This window comes from Takifugu flavidus, chromosome 6 (assembly GCF_003711565.1).
Source record: "Takifugu flavidus isolate HTHZ2018 chromosome 6, ASM371156v2, whole genome shotgun sequence".
In the NCBI taxonomy this organism is placed as follows: domain Eukaryota; kingdom Metazoa; phylum Chordata; class Actinopteri; order Tetraodontiformes; family Tetraodontidae; genus Takifugu; species Takifugu flavidus.
In genome coordinates, this window is record NC_079525.1 from 9,970,172 (window position 1) to 9,993,877 (window position 23,706).

Consider the following 23,706-nt stretch of genomic DNA (forward strand, 5'->3'; position numbering starts at 1 on the left):
TGAACTTGTGTATGAAGTGCAACCAAACAAAGAAGAAAATGGTTGATCTCTTTTTTAATCAAATGGGAATAACACTGTCACAATAAATACCCATGCTGTGGTTACTGCCGAAGCCCCTTCAGGAAACCAAGGAGGATAAACAAAAAATGGAGAACATGAGATGCACCAGCCCTGCTCTCAATTCTTCGTACAACACCGAGGGGGTCTCTTCTCTCAAAAAATATAGATCCAGCCATCAATGTTGCACTCTACCGGTAGGATAACTCTTTGTCAAGAACTAAACTATTTACAGATGATGTAGCTGTCGTGTGGCTGACCCCTGATCAGAAACTTGTTTTTGGCTCTGGTTGGAGATGGTTCACTCTGGAGAGGCTCACCACAACAAAACCGAGCGTGAAGCCATTAAAGGTTTCAAGTGAGGATTCACCTGCGATGAGCATTTTATTCTGGATACCTTAAAAAGCATGAAAACCTGCTGTCTACCGCAGATTTCAAGCCACTTGCTGTGCTTAAGACATCATTCACAAACCTCCATGAGGATTTTATTTATCTGAAGCATCTCAACAAGTTTCAGCATGTAGGGCCTGAATGATTACTTTGAACCCATGATGGAGGCCATGATGAACAATATATTTTTAAATGCAGCTTTAAAAATATGAATGGCTTTCAGAATCCTGTTTCTCCTTGGAGCTGTCTCATGGTCACAGCAGAACCACTCACCACATTGAGCAAAAAACTTTGGTTCCCTACAATCACTGCTCAGGATCGTCCCGCATCTCTGACAGGTTACCGGGTGACCCGTCAACCTGCATTTGGCCAAATAAAACAAGGCAATATTAAATGTTGTGCATGAGGACAACGAAAGACCAAAGGTTAGACAGCGGTGATGGAAAACAGGGGTGTTCTGAGGCCCTGAGCTGGCCAACGGCCCAGAAGTGTGGCTGTTCCACCTCCTAGACAACACACTAAAGAAAAAAAATAAAATAAATCCAGCATATTCAGAAGTTTCTGTTGGGTCACAGAAGCTTAGTTCTCACAATGTCACTGTAAACTCAGCATAGTTGATATTTAAAATAATTTGTTTCAGAATGGCGTGTATATTCCATTGTATTTTCAAATGTACACACATCTATTTACAGATACCTCTTGTTTTTTTCCTTTCGTGCATCTGTGAAAATATTTTCTTTTACAATTCTAAAGAGGAAAAAAAAACATGCACATTCAAACATCTGCACATGAATGAAGCATTTATAACTGCTCAGAAGAAAACAATTCATGTTGCTCCTGCGGATCCTCCTTCAGTCATGTTCGTTTAGTCCAGGAGACATTACAGTGATAAATGTCCATCAAAGATGAACCTGTTCAAAGGTCCGAACAACCACCAACACCAGCTGTGAGAGCAAAGCCTCCTGGGTAATCCGCCAGGATTGAACCACTGTTTTTTTTTGTAAATTTCAGTCTTCGTAGGACTACGGAAGACAAATGCAGGACCGAGACACCCTGGACAGGTTACCCTGATGGAAGCGAAGACCGACTATTGAAGGCAGATGGACTGCTGTCAAGTCTGTAGCAACGGTGAGGCTGGATGACGGCTCAGACAGTGGTGGAAGAGCGCTGGGGAGATGCGGGTAAAGCCTGATGAAGGGAGGATGTGATCCTGGACACCCGGAGGGGGTTCAGTTACTGAGGAGCAGCTCTGTCGCCGTTTCAACGTCCCAGGATTTTGACGATAAGGCCGCTATTACTGCATTCTGCAGGCAGGAAGGCAGGGAGGGAGGGACAGTAGACAGAAGATGTCCTGATCCATAAATGATTTGAGACAAACGGCATCACATGTGTAACATTAATGTTTTTACTTTCATCTATATGTTCTGTCACAACTCTCCAACATTCTAGTAAAACTAAGACTTGAATAATTCAACAAAACAGGATTTATTTACTCATATATTAGATTATATATTTTCTATAATTAGGAAATGGAACCTGTTGTGCCAACTACATTTCTACAGATTTTCCACGCAAACCATCACTGACATATTCTCCTGAAGAGTTCTGACCTTATCGAAGCCCATCGCACACAATTTGTCGATTTTGCGTGTGTAGTCGGGACTCGAGATGGGGGCGTCTGCGTAGATGTGAGACCAAAGCCGAGCGGTCTGTTTGAACATTTCTGGGTTCTGTTTGTACTGAAGAAGCAGAGAGGGAGCGTGGTAAGTACAGCGCAATAACATATCAAAGCACAAACGTGCTTACCTGGTTTGCTACGACAGCGTCCTGTGGATCATCTGGTTCTGCTGCAGCCAGAAGAGCCTGTAGTGACAACAAGACCGTTCGCAGGGTCATCGCAGCTGCCCTGAGTGACACAGGTCCAGACGTTATGCCGACAGCATTAATAGAACTGCTCATGCATTCAGATGCTTCTCACTCACCACTGATCTTTCAAAATGTCCAGACATATCGCTCCTGTCACAGAACTTATATTAGGATGCCAGATTTTTGTGATAAAACGCACCTAAGGGGGGAAAAAAAAGACCAACTCATAATTGTTTGAGAGAGGACACACATGGACAGATCAGACCTGATAGATCAGACACAATAAAGGCCATAGTGATGATGTGGATTCTGAACTAAGGGCAGGAAACAACACTTGTCATGCTAACAAGAAGAATTTGTGCAAGAAATCCCATTCTAGAATCAGAGAAGCACAGAATGCAGAGTAAATACGGGAGACACCAAACATCTTACCTTAGGGGGGTTAAAAGGGTAGGTTTCTGGAATTTTAATTTCTAGATGATATTTGCCACCTTTGAAGAATACAGTGAATGATTTAATACTGCGAACAACGTGATCTGATCACTGATGTTGTGCAGAATAGCGATCATGGAGGTGGGAGAATACCTTCATATGGAGTGTCTGGTGGTCCAGCTATCTCACCCCGCAGCTCGGTGAAGTTGTCGCCGACCAATTCTACTTTTATCTGGTTTTTTATTGTCTGGGCACACAACAATGGATAGGATTAGTGTCTTTTATCGTTATCAAGAAAATAAGAAACAATTAATGGGGGAACAAGATATATATTTTCTTTGCCCTGTTTCTTTTACTTTGTTGAGGAAATAAAGTCAGTGGGTTGCTGGAAAAGCCCTTAAAACACTCAGCAGCTGGTTTAGCCGCGCTAAGCTAGCCGTGATTCTGCTGGGCTGTTAATAACAGCACAGTTTGCACCAAATACCGGCGCTAAAACGGTCAGATGAGGAAGGTTGAACCCACTTGCTCAACTCCAGAACGATACCGACCTAGCATTACAATACAAGCTAATGCTAACTGTGGGTGACATGTCAAAAGAACCCAACTTTTATTGAGCTAAAACCCATTAAAACAAACTCCCCGTGACTCTTTTACAGTGAACAAAAGAAAGACTTCACAGAAGAGGCTCGTTAAACTCCGAGCGGTTTCGGTTTAGTGTGGCATTGTTGGATGATCCGAGAGGGCCTCGGAGTTGGCCAAAATGAATCCACGGTGTTTCCTTAACACGCACCTGCCGCGACAGGAGGGCTGCTTGCCCGACCCGATACCGGGCTAAAGCTAAGGAAAGTTCTCCTGCCCAGGCCCAACCGACAGACGCGGCGTTGAATTCCGACGTTAGCAGAGGTAATTTGGGTCTCAGCCAAAACATCTACAGCCGCTTTGCCTTCCGCCTAAGGGTTCTAACATTACCGCACCTCTTCGCTCTTGATAACTTCTTTAAACTCCCGCTTGATCCGCTGGACCGCGATGTTGGCCATGGCTTTGCTGCTCTGCTGCTGCTGCTGCTGCTGCTGCCTCTGCCTGCAAGGAAGACCCGGGGCCCCTGTGTGCTCCGTGTGTGGAGACTCCAGCTCCTTTCACTTTACCCGTCCAGCTGCTTCTCTTCACTTCTGAGGCAGCTCACCGTGTTAACAACTTTAACAAGCCCAGAACATGCACCCAAATGGCCGTTTCAATGGAGCAGCTACTGGAACTTTTCCATAATTAGTGGTTCGCGTTGAAAAGAAAAATCCTTGGATTTTCCCTCATTTCTTTGGTTCATATTTACATGGGTGTAAAGGTCAAGCAAACAAAATACATCCTTGATCATAAAACAGCCGACTGTAGGCGTCAGAATTCACTAAACTGGATTTGTTGATCCTTTTGCTGTTGGTAAAAGTTTTCAACAATCATATTTTATCTTGATCTAACAGTGCCAATAGATTTTTATTTAGATCCGAGCATTGTCTCTTATCAGAAGTGGGAATGTGAAATGCGAGTTATTATAAGGCAGGAAAATGTTTGTATCACAAAATAGGGAAAAATAACTTTGCATTTTATGTGCTCCATGGTTAGATGTTATCAACCGGCACAAAACAGTTGGTCTTTGTGTACAAACGGAATCAGTAAAAAAAATAAGTTTGCAAAAATTACGCTGTACTGTGAGACAGTTTGACGATATGTAATAAACAATACAGCTGACTTTTAAGACCAAATATTCATCAGCTCAATATGTGTGTGCTATTTTAGTTATACAAGCAGAAGTTGGGATTGAGTCCAGCTGATGACAGATTGTTTGTTTACTATCACACTGGACCGCCCACTAGTCCCGCCTACAGCAGTTTGGACCAATCAGAATTTGCGATGAACACCCCGGTGGGTTCCCGGATATCAGTCACGACGAATAGCAGCGTCGCTCACGTGTATCAGACAAAACAGCTGCTCGTTTGTTGCGTCTGAGGGCGGAAGTGGAGCGGTGGAGCGGAGAAAAAGCGGTGCATTGACGGTGCAGCCAAGGCCTCACAAACATCATTTTAATCATCTGTAAAGCTAGGTGGGTCTGGTCTTTACTGAGGGCTTCTGCCACGTCTGGTTTTACTCAAACGATCGTTATGGACAAAGATCGGGGTTGGTCGGTTTGGTGCCTCAAAGCATCTCCGACATTAGCGATTAGTTCCAGAGTTCAACTGTGAGATTTGAAAGTGCTGAAAGCTGCTGTTTAGCGGCTTTTGAAATGGTCGTGTTTTATTCGATTAAAGCCCGAAATTTACAGGAAATCTCCTGAGGGGAAAAGCAAACGTATCCTGTTATGTTGAAGAGAATGCTGAAACCGATTTTTTAAAAAAATCACTTTTCCATTTTCGATGCCTATAAAGCTGGTTAAATATGTATTGCTTGTCACTTAGAAACCGTCCATTACCAAAGTCTGTTTATGGTAATGTGCAAAAAGACGGAAATTCAAGAAATGAATGTCAGTATTTAAACCTCGGTGTCTGGTTTGATGTTATCAGTAAAAGTTCTGTAATATAATAACCGGAAACAGTTGAGGGGAATACTTCTTTATTCTCTTCTTTATAGCTGTACTATTTCTTTCATGCAAAACCAAATTGTTAAAATACACTTGGAGAAAAGTCTACATGAGACAAATTCAATAAAACTCATTATTTGTAAATATTCCAGATTTATGGCATCTGTTTCTTTATGTAATTTGAACAATTGTCAATAATTTAATATTCCAGATTTATGGCATCTGTTTCTTTATGTAATTTGAACAATTGTCAATAATTTAATGTTCCAGATTTATGGCATCTGTTTCTTTATGTAATTTGAACAATTGTCAATAATTTAATTATTTTACAGACAGGTTTATATTACACATTATTTTGGAGGGTATAAAATTAAATCCTGAATTGACATCTCTTCTCCAGTTTTGCATATTTGACACTGCTGACTGTTCTTATGTTAAGTCCCCTCCCTTTCTTGTGGGTGTATCTATGTACAAAACACTGACAACAGGTTGCCTTTTTTCACTTGTTCACATGCATCCGCATTTCTTACAGCACTTTTCTATCGTTTCAAGGTCGCGTAAAAATGGCAGAAGGTGGCTTTGACCCTTGCGAGTGTGTCTGCAGCCATGAATATGCTATGAGGCGTCTCCTCGATCTGGTAAGATATGGAACTCAGAGGCTCAAACTGGTTAATTGAAATGGAAAGTAGTAAACTGTTTTTAATGGCTGTATTCTGCTTACACAGTTTAAAGTAGAAATATCTCCTTTGGAATTGTGGAAAGCAAAGCTTATTAAGAAAGCAAATAGCAAGTGCAGTAAGCCTGAGATTTTCCTTATAAGAGGTCTCTCAGTAGGACCGACTGTGTACGAACACATCCTGGATCCTGTTGAGTGTTTGTCTTTAGTCGTCCATAAAAATCTACCATGTTGCACTTTGTGTTGTCAGATTTACCAGGAAAAAGTTATTTTCTGGAGGAGGTAGAGTCAAAATGAGGGCAAAAGTCCTATATTACATGAATTATTGTGTGTCAGATTCTTGATGACCTGATTTTCAGGATCAACTTGCGTGGCGAGATGTGATTGGTTGTCGGCTGAGCCAGTATATGATTTGTAAAGCAGTCGCTGTCAAGTAAAAGAGCTTTTAAGAAATCTAAAAAATTGTTTGTTTTGCATTTTATTGCTTAATATGGCAATACATATTAGCCAATCAATGTTATAGCCTTGTGAAGTGTGTACTCGGGTCAGAAGAGTTCTAACCACATAAAAAGAGGGAGGAACGAAGAATGAATCTGTTGAACTGTTTTTCTCAATTTTACGTTAAACTCAACAAGTAAGTTGTAGCATCATCTGTTATTAGCAAATGCATCTGGTTGTGTCCTCACAAGTAATAATGTCTTGCAGAATTCAGTTTCATGCATTTTGTGAGACAGGAATATAAAGCATTGATGGGGCCTCAGGTCAAGGCCAGGACAATTACAAGAGCCTAATACAGGGCTCATTAAATACATCCAGCATGTGTAAAAAAATCAGTATTAATTGTTATTATTTTGTTTTTCAGCTTAGACAGTCTCAGACCTACTGCACAGACACAGGTTGTCCTCAGGAATGTATGTACAGCTGCAACACTCCGCTTCCCTTTTTGTTGTGTTTCGTGTAATTTTCTTAACTTAACTACAAACATTGGGGCTGACTACAATCTGTGACATGAAACCTATGTGCGATTGCAGTACCGGGTCCTGGGGGTCCCGCAGGTGACACTGGCGATCTGACCCTTCCCATGATGGTGTTGGGGTGGATGGTTCTGGCCCTGCTCCTATTTCTTTTTCGCCCAACAAGTCTCAGAGGGCCACATCCTACAGACAAAGCTCCTGGACCCTCTAATGTTTGTATTAGCTGCAGGAGCTCTGCTCGCAGAGACACAATATCATCCAATATCATTACAGACATAGGCCGTGAAGGTTATTTATCATCAGTATTGTTTTTTGCTCAAAGTAATTAGGTAATAATAATAATAAATGATATGTTGAACCTGTGTTGTAGTTTTCCAAGAATCTATAAAACCACAATTATGGGTTTGTCTTTAGTTTACATGATAATGATGTTGTCTTGTCTCTCCCGACAGAGCCATAGAAGAGACCCACCAGCGCCACCTATTGATTAGCAGCGGAGCCACATTCTCTGCCTGGAACTGCATATTTGGATAGTAGCTGTGACCCTTGTGGCATGTTTCTGTTGGCCTCCTCTCAGATTTCTCCTGTCTTCTTCCCTCTTTTTCCATACACCATGTTTCCTGCATCCACTCTGGCTCAAAATAGCAGGTAACACATCTTTTATTGATATTAATCAATCTTATTATTGGAACAAAGTGTGCAGCAGCAGCAGCGGCTGAAAGTTTGACTTGAATGAAACAGAACCCTCATTTTCTGTCGTGGATATCATATTTTACCACTTGATGTCAAAGTGGCTCTCGGCTTATTGTGATTTGGAGTGAATCCATCTGCGGTTCTGTTCAGAGGCAAGAAGTTGGTTTTCTGAGACCTATTTGTGTTGTATTTTCAACATGTCTCATGCCATAAATAATCAGCTTAGATGAATGAGAATTTTAGTTTTGAATTAAAAGAAAATTATTGATCAACTGATACTCCAAAGTTAAAGTTGAAGTAAAGAAAATATTATAGACCCTGTGTTACGAAGAGGCGTATTCATGTCACTATGGGATTAATCTATGTGATGACAACAACATCGATTCCTCTGATCCCAGATCAGGTTTACAATGTCCAGAGAGAAAGTCAACATGAAGGAATGCATCACATAGGTGTGGGTTAAAATGTGCACTGGTTGGCAGGTACCACATATGTTAATGTTAATGTTCCACGGTCTTCACCTCAGATCTCTAGTGCCAGTTATGGTGTCATGACAACTTAACAGTTAAATATAGTTAACGTATGTTAAACATATGATCATTAAACATGGAATCAATAACATGTTTTTTTTTGTTTTGGTATTTAATGAGTCTTGATATTACCTGGAATATAATCTTACATGCCACCAAACTCTTCTTCTTGACATTTTCCTGTTCCATACTGACCATTTTTGTATTTTAATAATAAATTCCTAATGTATATACAGTTTATACACACCAGAATGTTATAAAGTCCAAAATGCAGCAGAGTTGTCTGATTCAAAGACTTGAAACATTTTTTTTCTTTTTCTCTAAATCTAATGGGAGTAGTATGTTTGTAGTAATAAAAACAATTTAGTAATAACAACAATAATCATAATTATAATAGTAAAAATAATAAAATCATAGCGTCTGTTAATTGTTTATTAGTGTTTCATGCCCATGGATGTAAATGTGAGATCCACAGTGCACGGGTCATGCTGTGTAAAGCTGGACTGTGTACAATGTCCCAGCGGTTGATAATCCTGCATTAACAGCCTCAGTGTTTTCCTCACATCATCCAAAGTAGATCATAAACACATGATGTGATGAACGAAGAGGCTGAAAACTTAACTTCCCTAGTACATCCCCACATATTTGAGTAGCTGATTCATTTCTATGTTGGGTGTGGTTCAACTTTCTGGTTTGATTCCCATAGAAATGGCCATGAAGGCACTTATGGAAGGAATAAGTTAAGCAAATGTGTAACAGTTTTGTTCTGTGCTGGACCCCTGTGAGATTAAGTCTGGTATGACTGTAGACCTTGTTAATAAAAGACACAAAAGGGCTTTAACTATGCACTTTTCCTGTAACAAAAACAATAAAAAGAGTCAAGTATGTCTCACTGTCTGGTTTTTATTACACACTTTACTTTCATAGCTGCATTCATTTGGTTGTGGCTCTTCTAATTTTATAAATGTATAATATTTTCCGCGATTTACTCCACACACTGCATTAATCTTGTCTGTATTGATATTTGCACATTACCTTCTGAAGAAGGCTTTTTATCTATCTCTCATGGACTCCTTTAAAATAAAGATTACTTCTGTCATGGGTGTTTGTAGATTTATTACAAACAACCTGGTCTACCCAGAAAGTGACCATATTGTCGAACAATGGTATGTCCTCCATCTTAGAACCGGTAAGTGGATTAAAATTTTTGTAAATATCGTGGGATTTGGGAGTTCAGGGATGCAGCTGATATTGCCACATTTTCGGACCCTTTAGCTGCTGTTTGTATTGTCCTTATCACACTCAAGCTGAAGTTGTGAGACAATTCAGACACAAGTAAAAGTAAACGTGGACATTGAGTGAATCAAAGCCCCTTATCTCGGTCGTGTATATCTGACATGGTCTGACGCTGTCTGGTGAGGCTTGCAATGAGCACAAGCTGCCTGATAAGGTTTTTGCCCAATGCAGCTTTTTGGTGCATCAGCAGCTGGCTTGTTTGGTCTGCTTCCACAGTTGCTGACCCAGTTCAGGAAGCCATGCACAGAACCGGTGTGTGGAGGAAAAGAAACTGCTGCTCACAGTTTTCTTTCCCTGATCTCTTTGTGATTCATTTAATGTAAGTTAATTTATTATCGTCTGTATAAAAATTGTAAATATATATATATATATAGGTATGAAAAAAGTTAATAAATAATAATTAATAATACAATCAAATGGATTATTAATAATTGGATCAAATTTGTAACTCCCAAACATCTAAATGAATAAATCTTTAATTTTTTTTGACAATAAACGACAGACAAAGTAGTTCTAGACAAGGAATTAATAATAAAGTTATATTAAGAGGTGATAAACGTTTTAATGACAATAACAACTTCCTCTTGCAGTGCTCAACATATTTCTGATGTTTTTTATTTAGTGTTTGTGTCTCCCACAGTATTATTCACTGTCATGCAAATTACTAATAATTAGGCGAGTACGTCATCCAGCATCTTTGCGGACAACCAATCGTGAGGTTTCTTACTGGGAGTCAAAAACAACAGTGCGTTTCATTTGATACCCTGGACAGCGCGCTGGGGTTTCCCTTGGTTACCGATAGAGTCCGTTCTTCGCACAGTGCTGTGCTTTTCGTTCCGTAGCACTCCTGTAGGTTTTCCACGATGTATTCTTAATTTACTAATAATATTATGTGACGATTTACTAGTTTATGTATCACTGTAGTGATTCTGCTTTTATTCACGGCTGAGTAACTATAATAATCTGGCCTTTAATGTTACCCACAGACCGACATGCTAACATGCTAATATCAGTAAACTTGGAATAAACTTTAGATTTCAGCATGACAAACCAGGAAATTAGCACTTTGAATTATACGACACGGCCGAAAACAGCAAAGAGGACAACATTTCAGGTGTGGTCTTTATTCTTTGGTATCACTATGAAAGAGAAGTGTTTGCTGATCAAGGGTCCTTTTGATGTGAATATCTTGTTTTAGGATGAACTCAAAGCTGCGGTCTCCGCCAGATCAAGAGACACAGAAATGGACCAATATTCCTATTCTGATGACTTCAGCGAGGCAGAAGATGGTGAGATGGAAAAACCTTTAATGGCTGTATTGATTGTTGATTTGTTGCTTTGGGATTGTTGTTTTCATTGTGTATTTCGCTCATAAGACGTCAACAATCTGCAATCATATTATTGTGTGTTTCTTTGACCTTTGCACAGATTTTTTACACTTCCTGAAGTCAAGACAAAAGAAGACTGGTACATTTGAGGATAGAAATAATGTTGCTGACAAAGAACCTTTTGATGACAGAGGTCAAGCTGGCAGGATGAAGAGAGTTTCATTCATGGATACATTTTCAATTGGCTCTGACTCAGAAGGTGTCAAAGACTCAGACTCACATGAACATCATCCAGTCCATTCTTCTGTCCACCAACAGAAGAAATTCAATCATTTGTTTTCTTTACAAGACTCAAATAATGATGACAGAGATGCTACGTTCATAAATGAGAAAGGAGCATCTGCTCGCCCTCAATTGGCAACTCTTGATGCAAGTATATCATCATCAGACCCCAAAGAAGACATAATTGTAGCTTTGCCACTGGTTAACAGTGAGACGGAGCCCCCAGACCCTGAAGAGAGGAGCAGTTGTGTTCTACAAGAAAGCTGCCAGACGCCACAGTTATCAACAGCTGACCTCAGAGCTTTGGCCTTAGCAGGTGTGTTTACGTTATTGTCATCTTCGCGGCTCAGAGGCCCGGTTACATGATGTTTCTTAACTGTTATTACTCAGATGATCTCGCTCAGAAGGAGCCACCAAAGCCTAAACCAAGACAACGGACATTTGGAAAGAAATTGCAGACTGTTGATAAAGTGGAAGAAGATGCAGAGTCTCAGGAGTTTAGCAGACCCCAGACCTCTTCTATATCCATTCCTCTCTACACCGACACATCAAGCGACCCAGCTGTAAGAACCTTTTGGTTCACATGTTAGTCTGCTTGGATCTTGCTGTATATTGAGAAGTATGTCCTTCCTGGGCCTGTCTTTCTGGTGTTTCCTGATGCAGTGGGCAGAAGAAGAGCGAATGAATTCATGCAGCAACAGTGAGCAGTGGCAGCTCAGAGGTCATAACTTTCATCTTGTGCACCTTCACCTGGGTTTGTGCAGTCTTAGTTTCTTATTCCTTTTTTCTAATCTCCTATTTCAGATAACTTTGTGTCTGATAACAACAACAACAACCCAGACAGCAAAGACTCTGGAGCATTTGAAGAGAATGTAAGTCATTTCATATCTGCTGCTGTGGGTCTGTTAGTAAATCCAATCATATGTAGAACCTGCTTTGATGGTTTTTCATCACAATGAGTGTGTTTAATGTTTCCTTTCAGCATTATCCCGTGGCACAGTTAGATCACCTCTCTCACCTCACTACAAAGACAGACGATAGCAGGTATGTAAGTAGTTCCTAGCCACAATTAACTTGATCATTTTTTCTGGAAATATGGTGTAAAGACATTGGTGTTATGTGTAGAACATCGAGGAATTGCTCAAAGACCACTCAGAAATCTCAGAGACTGTTGTACAAGACAGTGGAATCAAAGTATTTGGGGACCTGTAAACTTCTGGATCATAAAGTCTGCGTAGATGGATCTCAACCACAAACTGTGAATTCTCTCCGAGCTGTCGTTTACCAGGTCAGTGTGTTTACCAGGGCCTTCTTCCTCGAGAGAGATGTCAGTGCACGTTTTCCTTTTTATTGTTTGTAATGTTCAAAGTTTATGTGAGTAAAAGTGGCACAGACAACTAATGAGCAACTGCTGAAACAGAAATGGCTTCAGGAGAAAAAGGAAGCAATGAAAGAGACAATGTTGCTGAAGAAGAAAGAGGAAATCACAAGAGACAAAAAGGAAAAGGTGATGTTTTGAGTTCAGTTCCAGAGCATCAAACTGTCACTAGCACCATATTCAAACTTGTTATCTTAAAATAAATACAGGAGCAAGAAGACCAGAAGGAAGCTGCAGTTGCAGCTTATGAGGCTTGGAGAAAATGTAAATCAGAGAATCTTGAGGTGAAAGCCAGAGAAAAGCAAGCTAAAATGAGAAAGGAGCAAAGAGACCTCAAAGAGAAGGAAGAAAGAAAGCAATCTGCAAAACAGGTACCCAGACAGAGAAACAGCCTGTTTGTTATAGGTGATGTGGTGTTTATCTCCTTTAACTGTTCCAGGTGTATGAAAAGTGGAAATCTGAGCATGATCAAAAACTCAAAGAAAAGTTAAGAAAACAAAGGGAAGTTGAAAGGAAAAGTCAGTCACAAAAGCAGGAAAATGAGGAGGACAGAAGGAAAGACAGCAAATACGCTTTTACCTCCTGGTGAGTATAAAATCACAACTTAATTTTATTTTAATTGAATACTTCACAACTGAAGCTATAAAAGTAGCTTGATTTGTAGACTGAACATCTCCCATTTGCATCATGTTTTTATTTTTATTTTTACACGGATTCATATTTTATTTCATTCGAAATGTTTAAAAAATAAAGCTTCACATTACCGTAAATAAATAAATGTCTCTGACATCCACCATGTCAAACGTGCCAATTCGGTGGCAGCCGAAACAGGATGTTGGACATTGTCTCATTACTATTATTTTGTTCTCCTTTGTTCTTTCTGCTGAAGGTCTGAAAAGAAAAAAAATGTAATTCATGAAAAAGTCACAACAGAGAGTAAATGTCTAAAGAACAAAGCAGAGGAGGAGCGATATCTAAAAGAAGAGAGAGACCAAATGGCCTTAGAAGCATATGAAAACTGGCTGGTGAGTCCTCCCAGTCATTTGGGCCATTAGTGTGTGTTGTTCTTTGTTGTTGAACCTGTTTATGGTTCCAAATGTTTTTGATTTGCTACTGACAATTTTTTAAAAATATAAATTTTATTCTCTAATTCATTACATTCTGATTTTTCTCAAATTTTCTGCCAGACACGGAAATTTCTCGAGGATAAAAGACAACGAGAAGAAATGCGAATCCAAACAATACTGCGAGAAAGTCCACCTCCACCCTGGAATCCACCAAATAAAACGATACCATTTCGAAAATAAGAATTAGAGTTTAATACAGGTGTTTCAAATACTGCTGAACAAATTAGAATTTTTCTTTGGCTACAACTTGTTGCAAATCTGCAGTTTTCCATTTTTCTATTAGTCAAATTACAATTCACAGTCGGTCATTTGTGTTCAAGTTCCAAACCTGAAATCTGCAAGTTCTCAAATCATGCTTCTTTATAAGAACTAGTAGGTTTTTTATGTCATGGCTGCTCAATTTTACAAGCTCCACATTTGGCTTGAATGGTATTTTGTTTACCCAATTTTTATCATGTATAATTTAAAAGTACTGTCACATTAAATTATTTTTTGCAGAAATGTTGGCGTGTGATGTTTCTCATGACAGAAGAATTAAGACTGTCTACTTAGGTGCAGAGAGACTTCATGATCTTAATGAGCGCTGCTGTCATTAGTGGCTGCCATAATGTCCATTTCTACATAATTAACTTCCAGGCTGCAAAAACGTCCCAATCCTGTTTTCTGTGTCAGAGCTTTAAAGTTGGACATGCAACGTGGGGGGAGACGCCTTGAATTCACAGGACTATGATCCAGTTGACTCTTCTGTCTCTTTTTTTTGTAAACATGAAATAATCTGTAAATAAGAAAAATACCATTGATCCATTTTAAACTTCTAGCAAGCTCTACACTTTGACTATAATCATAATCTCTTGCAGCCACAGCAAAAATCTTACATCCTGTTATGCCTATTTTATTTTGTTATTGTCTGCTTCCTGTTCTATTTTGATAGATCCCTTTCCTCATTTTCAGTCTTGTTCGTTTTCACCTTTTTAAGTAGTTGACAATTTTCACCTGTATCGCCTTACCTTTCCACCTATTTAAGCCACACCCCTTCCTCTTTTCTGCTGCGGTGCTGTTGTTGCTCTTGTGTTGAAGCATTTTCCTGTTTTACTTGATTTGGCATTTTGGACTTCATGGATTTTTGCCTGGTTCTGTCCTCCCTTGTTTGACTTATTGCCTCCACCCAGATGAGAGAGTTTGTTTCCTGGAGTTTGACAACTTTGTTCAGTCTTGTTTTCCCTTGGGTCCTGTCCAAAGTTCCGATCACCGAATCGCCTGAGTGCTGAGGTCCGGCTCAGCTGACGCCCAGCTGATCAGCTGATCATTTTGCTCAATCCTCCATTTAATGAGTGGATGAGGTTTGAATCAGAAGCTGCAAATATCACAAACACTGCTCTTTTTGTTGAATAAAATATAGCCATTAAATATCAGTGACCCTTACTCTATTAAATATCATTATACATTTTCTAATAGGTGTGGGGATGTTTTCCTGTGACTTGGTGATGGAGAAGGTGGTTACACTCACAGAAACATGATTATGGAAAAGGATCTACTGACCACAAGGTGGAGAAAGCCACTAAAATATACAGTTCCAAAAACCGACTCATAAGAGGACCTGAGGATGAACTCTCCTTCAAACACGTCAAAACTGTCTCACCATTCAGGAACAGGATTTAAAACCAAAAAAAACCAACAAAGGATCAAAGAAGTTTTAAAACGTGACCTTTCGATGATAAATAGGTCAAAGGAGCTTTGATTTGAAGCAGGAAACTATGCAACAACTGTTCATGCTGCCCATTTTTATGGCTTCAGTCAGAAACTATAACCAGCGAGGTAAGATGTTGTCAGCTGCCGTTCACCTCTGCATGAGTGGCGGGTGGTAGATGTGGTGCATGTGACGGAGGAAAAGAGGGAGGCTTTCTTGAAAATGCGCAGAATGGGTTCCTCAGTCAGGGCGTTTCCCAAGTTCCTCAACAAATACTTTATGGCTCAGATAAAGAAAATAAATGAGGAGTTCCTGAACGTAAACATTCTATAGTGCAGTTGTTTGCTGAAAGAACTCTTCACCACTTAGAACTGTGGATTCTGAGCTTTAATCATTGGGCGGAGAGGCTCGCTTCTGGTTGGCGCTTTGCTGTTAGTGTGTGTGTAGGGGGGGCATCCTGGGGGTGCTCCCTGATGTAGAGGGCCAGAACTGGGACACGGAAACATGGGAGAGGGGGACGAACATGTATGAGGACCAAATGGGGGGGGTGTCTAGTCTGACGTCTAGGTGACTCTAATAACTTGTCTTTAATTGTTACTTAAAGGACAAAACACCTGAAAACAGCAAAGAGGACAACATTTCAGGTGTGATCTTTACTCTTTGGTATCACTATGAAAGAGAAGTGTTTGCTGATCAAGGGTCCTTTTGATGTGAATATCTTGTTTTAGGATGAACTCAAAGCTGCGGTCTCCACCAGATCAAAAGACACAGAAATGGACCAAAATTCGTATTATGATGACTTCAGCGAGGCAGAAGATGGTGAGATGGAAAAACCCTTTAATGGCTTTATTGATTGTTGATATGTTGCTTTGGGGTTGTTGTTTACATTGTGTATTTCGCTCATGTGTGTTTCTTTGACCTTTACACAGATTTTTTACCCTTCCTGAAGTCAAGACAAAAGATGTCCGGTACATTTGAGGACAGAAATAATAGAAATAATGTTGCTGACAAAGAACCTTTTGATGACAGAGGTCAAGCTGGCAGGATGAAGAGAGTTTCATTCATGGATACATTTTCAATTGGCTCTGACTCAGAAGGCGTCAAAGACTCAGACTCACATGAACATCATCCAGTCCATTCTTCTGTCCACCAACAGAAGAAATTCAATCATTTGTTTTCTTTACAAGACTCAAATGATGATGGAGACAGAGATGCTACGTTCATAAATAAGAAGAGAGCATCTGCTCGCCCTCAATTGGCAACTCTGGATACAAGTATATCATCATCAGACCCCAAAGAAGACATAATTGTAGCTTTGCCACTGGTTAACAGTGAGATGGAGCCCCCAGACCCTGAAGAGAGGAGCAGTTGTGTTCTACAAGAAAGTTGCCAGACGCCACAGTTATCAACAGCTGACCTCAGAGCTTTGGCCTTAGCAGGTGTGTTTACGTTATTGTCATCTTCGCGGCTCAGAGGCCCGGTTACATGATGTTTCTTAACTGTTATTACTCAGATGATCTCGCTCAGAAGGAGCCACCAAAGCCTAAACCAAGACAACGGACATTTGGAAAGAAATTGCAGACTGTTGATAAAGTGGAAGAAGATGCACAGTCTCAGGAGTTTAGCAGACCCCAGACCTCTTCTATATCCATTCCTCTCTACACCGACACATCAAGCGACCCAGCTGTAAGAACCTTTTGGTTCACATGTTAGTCTGCTTGGATCTTGCTGTATATTGAGAAGTATGTCCTTCCTGGGCCTGTCTTTCTGGTGTTTCCTGATGCAGTGGGCAGAAGAAGAGCGAATGAATTCATGCAGCAACAGTGAGCAGTGGCAGCTCAGAGGTCATAACTTTCATCTTGTGCACCTTCACCTGGGTTTGTGCAGTCTTAGTTTCTTATTCCTTTTTTCTAATCTCCTATTTCAGATAACTTTGTGTCTGATAACAACAACAACAACCCAGACAGCAAAGACTCTGGAGCATTTGAAGAGAATGTAAGTCATTTCATATCTGCTGCTGTGGGTCTGTTAGTAAATCCAATCATATGTAGAACCTGCTTTGATGGTTTTTCATCACAATGAGTGTGTTTAATGTTTCCTTTCAGCATTATCCCGTGGCACAGTTAGATCACCTCTCTCACCTCACTACAAAGACGGGCGATAGCAGGTATAAAGATGTTGGTGTGATGTGTAGAACATCGAGGAATTGCTCAAAGACCACTCAGACATCTCAGAAACTGTTGTACAAGACAGTGGAATCAAAGTATTTGGGGACCTGTAAACTTCTGGATCATAAAGTCTGCGTAGATGGATCTCAACCACAAACTGTGAATTCTCTCCGAGCTGTCGTTTACCAGGTCAGTGTGTTTACCAGGGCCTTCTTCCTCGAGAGAGATGTCAGTGCACGTTTTCCTTTTTATTGTTTGTAATGTTCAAAGTTTATGTGAGTAAAAGCGGCACAGACAACTAATGAGCAACTGCTGAAACAGAAATGGCTTCAGGAGAAAAAGGAAGCAATGAAAGAGACACTGTTGCTGAAGAAGAAAGAGGAAATCACAAGAGACAAAAAGGAAAAGGTGATGTTTTGAGTTCAGTTCCAGAGCATCAAACTGTCACTAGCACCATATTCAAACTTGTTATCTTAAAATAAATACAGGAGCAAGAGGACCAGAAGAAAGCTGTAGCTGCAGGTTATGAGGCTTGGAGAAAATGTAAATCAGAGAATCTTGAGGTGAAAGCCAGAGAAAAGCAAGCTAAAATGAGAAAGGAACAAAGAGACCTCAAAGAGAAGGAAGAAAGAAAGCAATCTGCAAAACAGGTACCCAGACAGAGAAACAGCCTGTTTGTTATAGGTGATGTGGTGTTTATCTCCTTTAACTGTTCCAGGTGTATGAAAAGTGGAAATTTGAGCATGATCAAAAACTCAAAGAAAAGTTAAGAAAACAAAGGGAAGTTGAAAGGAAAAGTCAGTTACAAAAGCAGGAAAATGAGGAGGACAGAAGGAAAGACAGCAAATACGCTTTTACCTCCTGGTGAGTATAAAATCACAACTTAGTTTTATTTTAATTGAATGCTTCACAACTGAAGCTATAAAAGTAGCTTGATTTGTAGACTGCTTACATCTTTATTCATAGTTTTCACAAAAAATATTCTTATATTCTATTAAAATCCTGCACATTCAGGTAAATGTCTGCGACATGGAGCTATACCATTTGTGTTCACTACAGTAGATAGCGGCCAAAACAAGATGTTGGACAATGTCTCATTTATTGTTTTTTACTACTATTTTGTCTTCTTCCCTTCTTTCTGCCGAAGGTCTGAAATGAAAAGAAAGGTTAATGAAAGACTCAAAAAAGAGCATCAATCCTTAAAAAATAAAGCGGAGGAGGAGCGCCATTTAAAAGAAGAGAGAAACAAAATGGCCATAGAAGTGTTTGAAAATTGGCTGGTGAGTCCTCCCAGTCAATTGTATTTACGTTTAATTTTCTACAAATTCAAATAGTATTTTCTATTTCCCTTAGTTTTTGACTTATTTATTTTTTATATTTTCCACCAGACGCGGAAATATCTAGAAAGAGAGACAACAAAACGAAATGCGAATCCACCTTGGAGCCCTCCAAGCAAAACTATCTCCAACCGAAAATAAAAACTATTATTGATCGATTATTGCTTAACAAATGGGAATTTTTCTTTTGCTACGATTTCTACTACAATGTTTACTACTTTGCAATTACAACTAGATTCCAATCATAAGATGTTAAACTTTCAGTGATTTCAATTCTGTAAGTTCCAAACCTGAAATCCGAACTTTCTCAAAAGGTATCTTTTTTACCAGTGAGTACTGGATTCGTAGTATTTATAAGAATCGTAAGAGTTTATAATTTTGTACTATTTATTACAAACATTTTTTCAGACAGATGTTAGAATTATTTAAGGTTGCTACATTAAAACAAAAATCATTCGTGTAGTAAATGTCAGTATTTGGTTGTTATCATACACACATCGTTCATTGAATAATGAAATTAAAATTTAAAAAGATTTTTTTCTTTTATAAAGACGTTTATTCTAAAAGGGTGATGTCGAAGACGCGCTTTTGTTTTATTCTGAAAAGCTCATACCGGAAGCGTGAGTTTGGGCCACTGGAGGTAAAAAAGGTTCCACCTTTTCCTTCTGACCATAGTTTAAATACAGCTGAAGAGTCCGACTAGTGTCACAGATGATCGGAGCCACTCCGGCGTGATTTCAGTGTTTTTATCCAGAAGAACAGAGCAGGAAGCTGTAAAACGCGAAACCGACATCTGCTGGTCCAGAAGCCTCCAGAGAAGCTAAATTAATCTTCGTCTTCCTGAAGTTCGGTGATTGTCGAGTTGGCAGAGGTGAAGTGTTCTGGTGAACGGTTGCTAAGCTAACTAGCTGCTGCTCGCAGACAGCCATTCATTTGTGTCCTGCGCCTAAAGGCTGTGTATCGATAATCGATTGGTTGTGGTGCCTTTGACGCCGAATCCGATTTTAGCGAGTGAAACGTGCTGCGGGTTAAAGAGACATAGGTGAGATGTTGGAGATGCATCAGAGTTTCTGGTGGACGTGGCGGAGCTGCGATGAAAGCTTCTTTATTCCCAGCAGGGGAAATAACGGTGCAAAAATCTGAGCTGTGACTCGCATTTCTGACAGACTTAGCAGATTTAAAGAACAAAAACTAAAGAATGTAGAAAAGATTTCGATACTACGAAGCGCTTTCGTCGAAGATTTGGACTTTTTGACACTGGTTTTAAAATTAAACTTTCATCAATCTCAGTAGTCATTAAGTTTGCTACAGGTTTCATCTTTGTTTGTCTCTGCTCTTTATTAACATTAGGAATGTAATTATCCAAAAGGAAGTGCTTTAAACTACTATAATAATCATTCCTGACCAGATATCGTATCATACTATATCAATATATTGGCCATAACCATCATTAATATGGTGTCTGTTTAAATGTATTTTGCATTAAAATACAATTTGATGGATAGTCTTTATTCTGATGGATATCTTGAAAGTTTCTTTCTCAGGTCCAGATAGACAATCTGTTGTTCAAGTAAAGTAACAGTGTAAATCACTTCGGTTTGAGGGCAGGTGGCATTAATTACCTCCAGCCTCCCACGTTCAGGGCTAAAGTGGTAGAAAATGGGTAATGGATGGATGGTAAACAGAGTTATTAGCTTCTGGCAAGATAATCATCATTGCCGGTTAATGAGTAGCCCTAGCTCAGTGGAGACGTATCTAGGGTTAAGGTAATCTAGATTATGTCCGGTCACAGTCCCATCATTTGTCATTTTCTTAACCTTCTTCTGTATTTTCAGATGGTTCAGATCAAGAGAATATGCTGCATTGGCGCCGGGTATGTGGGAGGGCCCACGTGTAGCGTGATCGCTCAGATGTGTCCAGAAATCACAGTGACTGTTGTGGACGTCAACGAGTCTCGCATCAAAGCCTGGAATTCAGAAACTCTTCCCATATATGAGGTATTTCCTTCACCCCCCACCCCCCTGAACACAAACACGTAAGGCTGTAATGTCGGTTAGTGTTGTAACACTGTGGGCCTGGAGGAGTTGCGTCATTGTGACTGGCGTAAAGGGCAGGCTCACTACGCACGTCCCTCAGGACTAATTTTTCACCCATTATGTGGTGTTTCTTGGACTGACACACCCTCCTTGTCTCATTTTCCATGTCTTCCCCACCCCAGCCAGGCCTGAAAGAGGTTGTTGAATCATGCAGAAACACCAATTTGTTTTTCTCTACGGACATAGACTCAGCCATCAGGGATGCAGACCTGGTCTTCATCTCTGTGAGTCCACCACTTCCTTCAGAGCACCTTCGAACGAACCAGCTCAATATTTATGGGTGTTTTACTGCATTAAAAAACTAATACACAAAGCAATTCGTAACCCCCACAGGTCAACACCCCAACAAAGACCTACGGGATGGGGAAGGGTCGCGCTGCCGACCTGAAGTTCATTGAGGCGTGTGCTCGACGGATCGTGGAGGTGTCTGATGGCTATAAGATCGTCACAGAGAAGAGCACGGTCCCAGTCAGAGCTGCTGAGAGCATTCGGCGGATATTTGATGCCAACACGAAGCCCAGCCTCAATTTACATGTAGGCCTGATTACAGCACAAGTAGTTATAGCTGTATGATCCTTTTTAAACTCATCCTGTGGCTTTAGGTTCTGTCCAACCCAGAGTTCCTTGCAGAGGGAACAGCGGTCAAAGACCTGAAAGAGCCAGACCGAGTCCTGATCGGTGGAGATGAGACGACTGAAGGGCAAGCGGCGATCAGAGCGTTGTGCGCCGTCTACGAGCACTGGGTCCCCAAAGAGCGAATCATCACCACCAACACGTGGTCATCAGAGCTTTCCAAACTGGTGAGACCTTCACTGTTATCCAGGATCACATCACACTTCCACCAAAGGAGCTGAAACCAAACTGTGTGTGTGTGTGTGTGTGTGTGTGTGTGTTTAGACAGCCAATGCTTTCCTGGCACAGCGAATCAGCAGCATCAACAGCATCAGCGCTCTGTGTGAGGCCACAGGGGCTGATGTGGAGGAGGTGGCCAAGGCCATTGGGATGGACCAGAGAATAGGCAGCAAGTTTCTTAAAGCCAGCGTAGGTGAGGAAAACCTGGGAAAGGTGTGAGCTAGGGGTAACTGGTACTGTCAGAACCTTCTGAGTTGATCCGTCTTCCCGCTCAGGTTTTGGTGGAAGCTGCTTCCAGAAGGATGTGCTGAATTTAGTCTACCTTTGTGAAGCCCTCAACCTGCCCGAGGTGGCCTCCTACTGGCAGCAGGTGAGACACTGCAGAGTGGACCTGTCTTCTGTTACCAGAACCAGTGCTGCATTCACTCCATTCTCCACCTTTCCTTTGTTCAGGTGATAGATATGAATGAGTACCAGAGGAGGCGGTTTGCCTGCAGGATTATTGATTGTCTCTTCAACACTGTCACAGGGAAAAAGATTGCCCTTCTGGGCTTCTCCTTCAAAAAAGACACAGGTGACACAAGGTTAGTCTCATTTTGGGTCATTATTCATTCCTCTCCCCTCCGTGGTTCTAGTAGCCTTCTGTTCCAGATGTTTGCACTGGAGGCCTCTGAAGCTGATTAATTATTGTTCAGGCTAAACATGCAAAGTCATTCTTGCTGATACTGGATTCCTTTTGCCCCACCTGTCCACACACTGCTGAACTGTGGCCCCAATATGAGCTGACAGAAGAGTGTGTCTTTGTGTTGCAACTCCAGGGAGTCTTCTAGTATCTACATTTCTAAATATCTGCTGGATGAAGGTGCCAAACTCTTCATCTATGACCCCAAAGTTGTAAAGGAGCAGATAGTTTACGACCTGTCCCAGCCGAACATCTCTGAGGACAACCCACAAAGAGGTGCGTTGGTGTCTGAACTCAAATGCAGAGCAACGAGAAATTACAGGGAGGAAATGCTCCTGGTTGTATTTGCGCCTTGAAAAACCTCCTGACATTTTTCCCTTTCAAGTGTCGGAGCTGGTGACGGTCACCACGGACCCTTACGACGCCTGTCAGAGTGCACACGCGCTGGTGATCTGCACAGAGTGGGACATGTTTAAGGTTCGGCCTCACCTCTTATTGGGATATTTTATTTGGTGAATGTCATTACTTTGGCGTCACCGCCCAGTTTTTGCACCACAGGAACTGGATTATGAAAAGATCTACAAGAAGATGCTGAAGCCGGCGTTCATCTTTGATGGCCGCCGGCTGCTCGACCACCTGCATCCTCTCCTCCAGGAAATTGGCTTCCAGGTGAGGCGTCGCGTCTCTCAGGTATGGGCCACACATCCTCCACCCTTTATCACCGGCTTTGTTTCCCTTCTGCAGATCGAGACCATTGGAAAGAAAGTGACCCCGGCACGGATCCCCTACAACCCGGCCCCCGTGGGCCCCCGCGTCCCTCCCAGTGAACCTCCAACCAAGAAAAGCAAAGCCTGAGAAACATCACAGCGCGCTCCTCTCAGGCATTTTATTCCACAAGGGAATCTTCCATGCGCACGGCTGAACTATTATGTAGACCAACCAAGTATGTTGATTGTGAGGAAATTGAGCATTTAATTCAAAACTGTGAATGATTCTATGATTGTTTTCCAAACGTTCTATCAATTTAGTTTTCAAATGTTGCAACAAGCACCGTTTATCGGTCAAGCATTCCACGTGGACATGAATGTACGTTCTGGTCTATTTCAAATACTACACACTAGCAGTGTACTTTCTTACAGTATTTATGTAATCAGATTTTTTATACTATTTTAAATACATTTTTAATCATCGTATGTTATCATCCACTGGACCAGTGATTGTTTAATGAAAACCAATGCAATAAAAGGTGAAATATGTCCTTAAACCTAATCAGTGTAAGAGTAAAACTG

General features: G+C 40.8%; 4 protein-coding genes across 9 annotated transcripts; 3 read left to right on the top strand and 1 right to left on the bottom strand.

Annotated features, from left to right (window-relative positions):
- Positions 1-41: 41 nt before the first annotated feature.
- ube2kb (ubiquitin-conjugating enzyme E2Kb (UBC1 homolog, yeast)) lies at positions 42-3,985 on the bottom strand. Of its 2 annotated transcripts, none has more exons than XM_057036920.1 (7): positions 3,720-3,985; positions 2,899-2,992; positions 2,746-2,804; positions 2,430-2,512; positions 2,254-2,353; positions 2,058-2,186; positions 42-1,751 (listed from the first exon to the last, which is right to left on the bottom strand). In XM_057036920.1, the coding sequence occupies exons 1-7, from the start codon at positions 3,780-3,782 to the stop codon at positions 1,677-1,679; spliced, it is 603 nt and encodes a 200-aa protein (XP_056892900.1). In that variant the 5' UTR covers positions 3,783-3,985; the 3' UTR covers positions 42-1,676. The 2 variants fall into 2 exon arrangements, with proteins under 2 accessions (XP_056892900.1, XP_056892899.1); XM_057036919.1 differs by lacking the exon at positions 3,720-3,985 and adding an exon at positions 3,536-3,694.
- Positions 3,986-4,673: 688 nt separating this feature from the next.
- On the top strand, positions 4,674-9,071 carry smim14 (small integral membrane protein 14). Of its 3 annotated transcripts, XM_057036924.1 has the most exons (6): positions 4,728-4,837; positions 5,190-5,254; positions 5,864-5,949; positions 6,850-6,898; positions 7,019-7,173; positions 7,414-9,071. In XM_057036924.1, the coding sequence occupies exons 3-6, from the start codon at positions 5,875-5,877 to the stop codon at positions 7,450-7,452; spliced, it is 318 nt and encodes a 105-aa protein (XP_056892904.1). In that variant the 5' UTR covers positions 4,728-4,837; positions 5,190-5,254; positions 5,864-5,874; the 3' UTR covers positions 7,453-9,071. The 3 variants fall into 3 exon arrangements, with proteins under 3 accessions (XP_056892902.1, XP_056892903.1, XP_056892904.1); XM_057036922.1 differs by lacking the exon at positions 5,190-5,254 and having other exon boundaries at positions 4,674-4,837; XM_057036923.1 differs by lacking the exon at positions 5,190-5,254 and having other exon boundaries at positions 4,684-4,837; positions 5,844-5,949.
- Positions 9,072-10,247: 1,176 nt separating this feature from the next.
- On the top strand, positions 10,248-14,096 carry map9 (microtubule-associated protein 9). 3 transcript variants are annotated; one of them, XM_057036615.1, is made up of 14 exons: positions 10,279-10,329; positions 10,467-10,594; positions 10,679-10,769; positions 10,909-11,406; positions 11,481-11,653; positions 11,754-11,811; positions 11,895-11,962; positions 12,073-12,134; positions 12,216-12,378; positions 12,511-12,597; positions 12,678-12,839; positions 12,908-13,053; positions 13,358-13,493; positions 13,656-14,096. In XM_057036615.1, exons 2-14 carry the CDS (start codon positions 10,523-10,525, stop codon positions 13,773-13,775), a joined length of 1,836 nt encoding a protein of 611 aa, XP_056892595.1. In that variant the 5' UTR covers positions 10,279-10,329; positions 10,467-10,522; the 3' UTR covers positions 13,776-14,096. The 3 variants fall into 3 exon arrangements, with proteins under 3 accessions (XP_056892596.1, XP_056892593.1, XP_056892595.1); XM_057036613.1 differs by having other exon boundaries at positions 10,249-10,594; XM_057036616.1 differs by lacking the exon at positions 11,754-11,811 and having other exon boundaries at positions 10,248-10,594; positions 11,481-11,648; positions 11,892-11,962.
- A 2,507-nt stretch (positions 14,097-16,603) lies between these two features.
- Positions 16,604-23,686, top strand: ugdh (UDP-glucose 6-dehydrogenase). The gene is made up of 20 exons (XM_057034974.1): positions 16,604-16,721; positions 16,796-16,968; positions 17,069-17,126; positions 17,210-17,277; positions 17,388-17,639; positions 17,772-17,858; positions 17,939-18,100; positions 18,169-18,314; positions 18,598-18,730; positions 20,623-20,784; positions 21,006-21,107; positions 21,217-21,417; positions 21,486-21,683; positions 21,781-21,928; positions 22,011-22,105; positions 22,189-22,319; positions 22,554-22,693; positions 22,803-22,894; positions 22,976-23,086; positions 23,162-23,686. The coding sequence occupies exons 1-20, from the start codon at positions 16,619-16,621 to the stop codon at positions 23,270-23,272; spliced, it is 2,673 nt and encodes an 890-aa protein (XP_056890954.1). The 5' UTR covers positions 16,604-16,618; the 3' UTR covers positions 23,273-23,686.
- Positions 23,687-23,706: the final 20 nt, after the last annotated feature.

Excerpts from the sequence above, each read along its gene's own strand:
- ugdh (XM_057034974.1), top strand. The coding sequence starts at position 16,619 with ATGGAGCCCCCAGACCCTGAAGAGAGGAGCAGTTGTGTTCTACAAGAA. Across the intron at positions 18,731-20,622 it reads AAGTGTTTGAAAATTGGCTG|ATGGTTCAGATCAAGAGAAT; the intron begins GTGAGTCCTCCC and ends CTGTATTTTCAG. Across the intron at positions 21,684-21,780 it reads CATCAGAGCTTTCCAAACTG|ACAGCCAATGCTTTCCTGGC; the intron begins GTGAGACCTTCA and ends GTGTGTGTTTAG.
- smim14 (XM_057036922.1), top strand. The coding sequence starts at position 5,875 with ATGGCAGAAGGTGGCTTTGACCCTTGCGAGTGTGTCTGCAGCCATGAA. Across the intron at positions 5,950-6,849 it reads TGAGGCGTCTCCTCGATCTG|CTTAGACAGTCTCAGACCTA; the intron begins GTAAGATATGGA and ends TTTGTTTTTCAG. Across the intron at positions 7,174-7,413 it reads AAGCTCCTGGACCCTCTAAT|AGCCATAGAAGAGACCCACC; the intron begins GTTTGTATTAGC and ends CTCTCCCGACAG.
- map9 (XM_057036613.1), top strand. The coding sequence starts at position 10,523 with ATGACAAACCAGGAAATTAGCACTTTGAATTATACGACACGGCCGAAA. Across the intron at positions 10,595-10,678 it reads CAAAGAGGACAACATTTCAG|GATGAACTCAAAGCTGCGGT; the intron begins GTGTGGTCTTTA and ends ATCTTGTTTTAG. Across the intron at positions 12,379-12,510 it reads TCCGAGCTGTCGTTTACCAG|AAATGGCTTCAGGAGAAAAA; the intron begins GTCAGTGTGTTT and ends CTGCTGAAACAG.
- ube2kb (XM_057036919.1), bottom strand. The coding sequence starts at position 3,673 with ATGTTTTGGCTGAGACCCAAATTACCTCTGCTAACGTCGGAATTCAAC. Across the intron at positions 2,187-2,253 it reads ACGCTGTCGTAGCAAACCAG|TACAAACAGAACCCAGAAAT; the intron begins GTAAGCACGTTT and ends CTGCTTCTTCAG. Across the intron at positions 1,752-2,057 it reads GTGCGATGGGCTTCGATAAG|AATGCAGTAATAGCGGCCTT; the intron begins GTCAGAACTCTT and ends TCCTGCCTGCAG.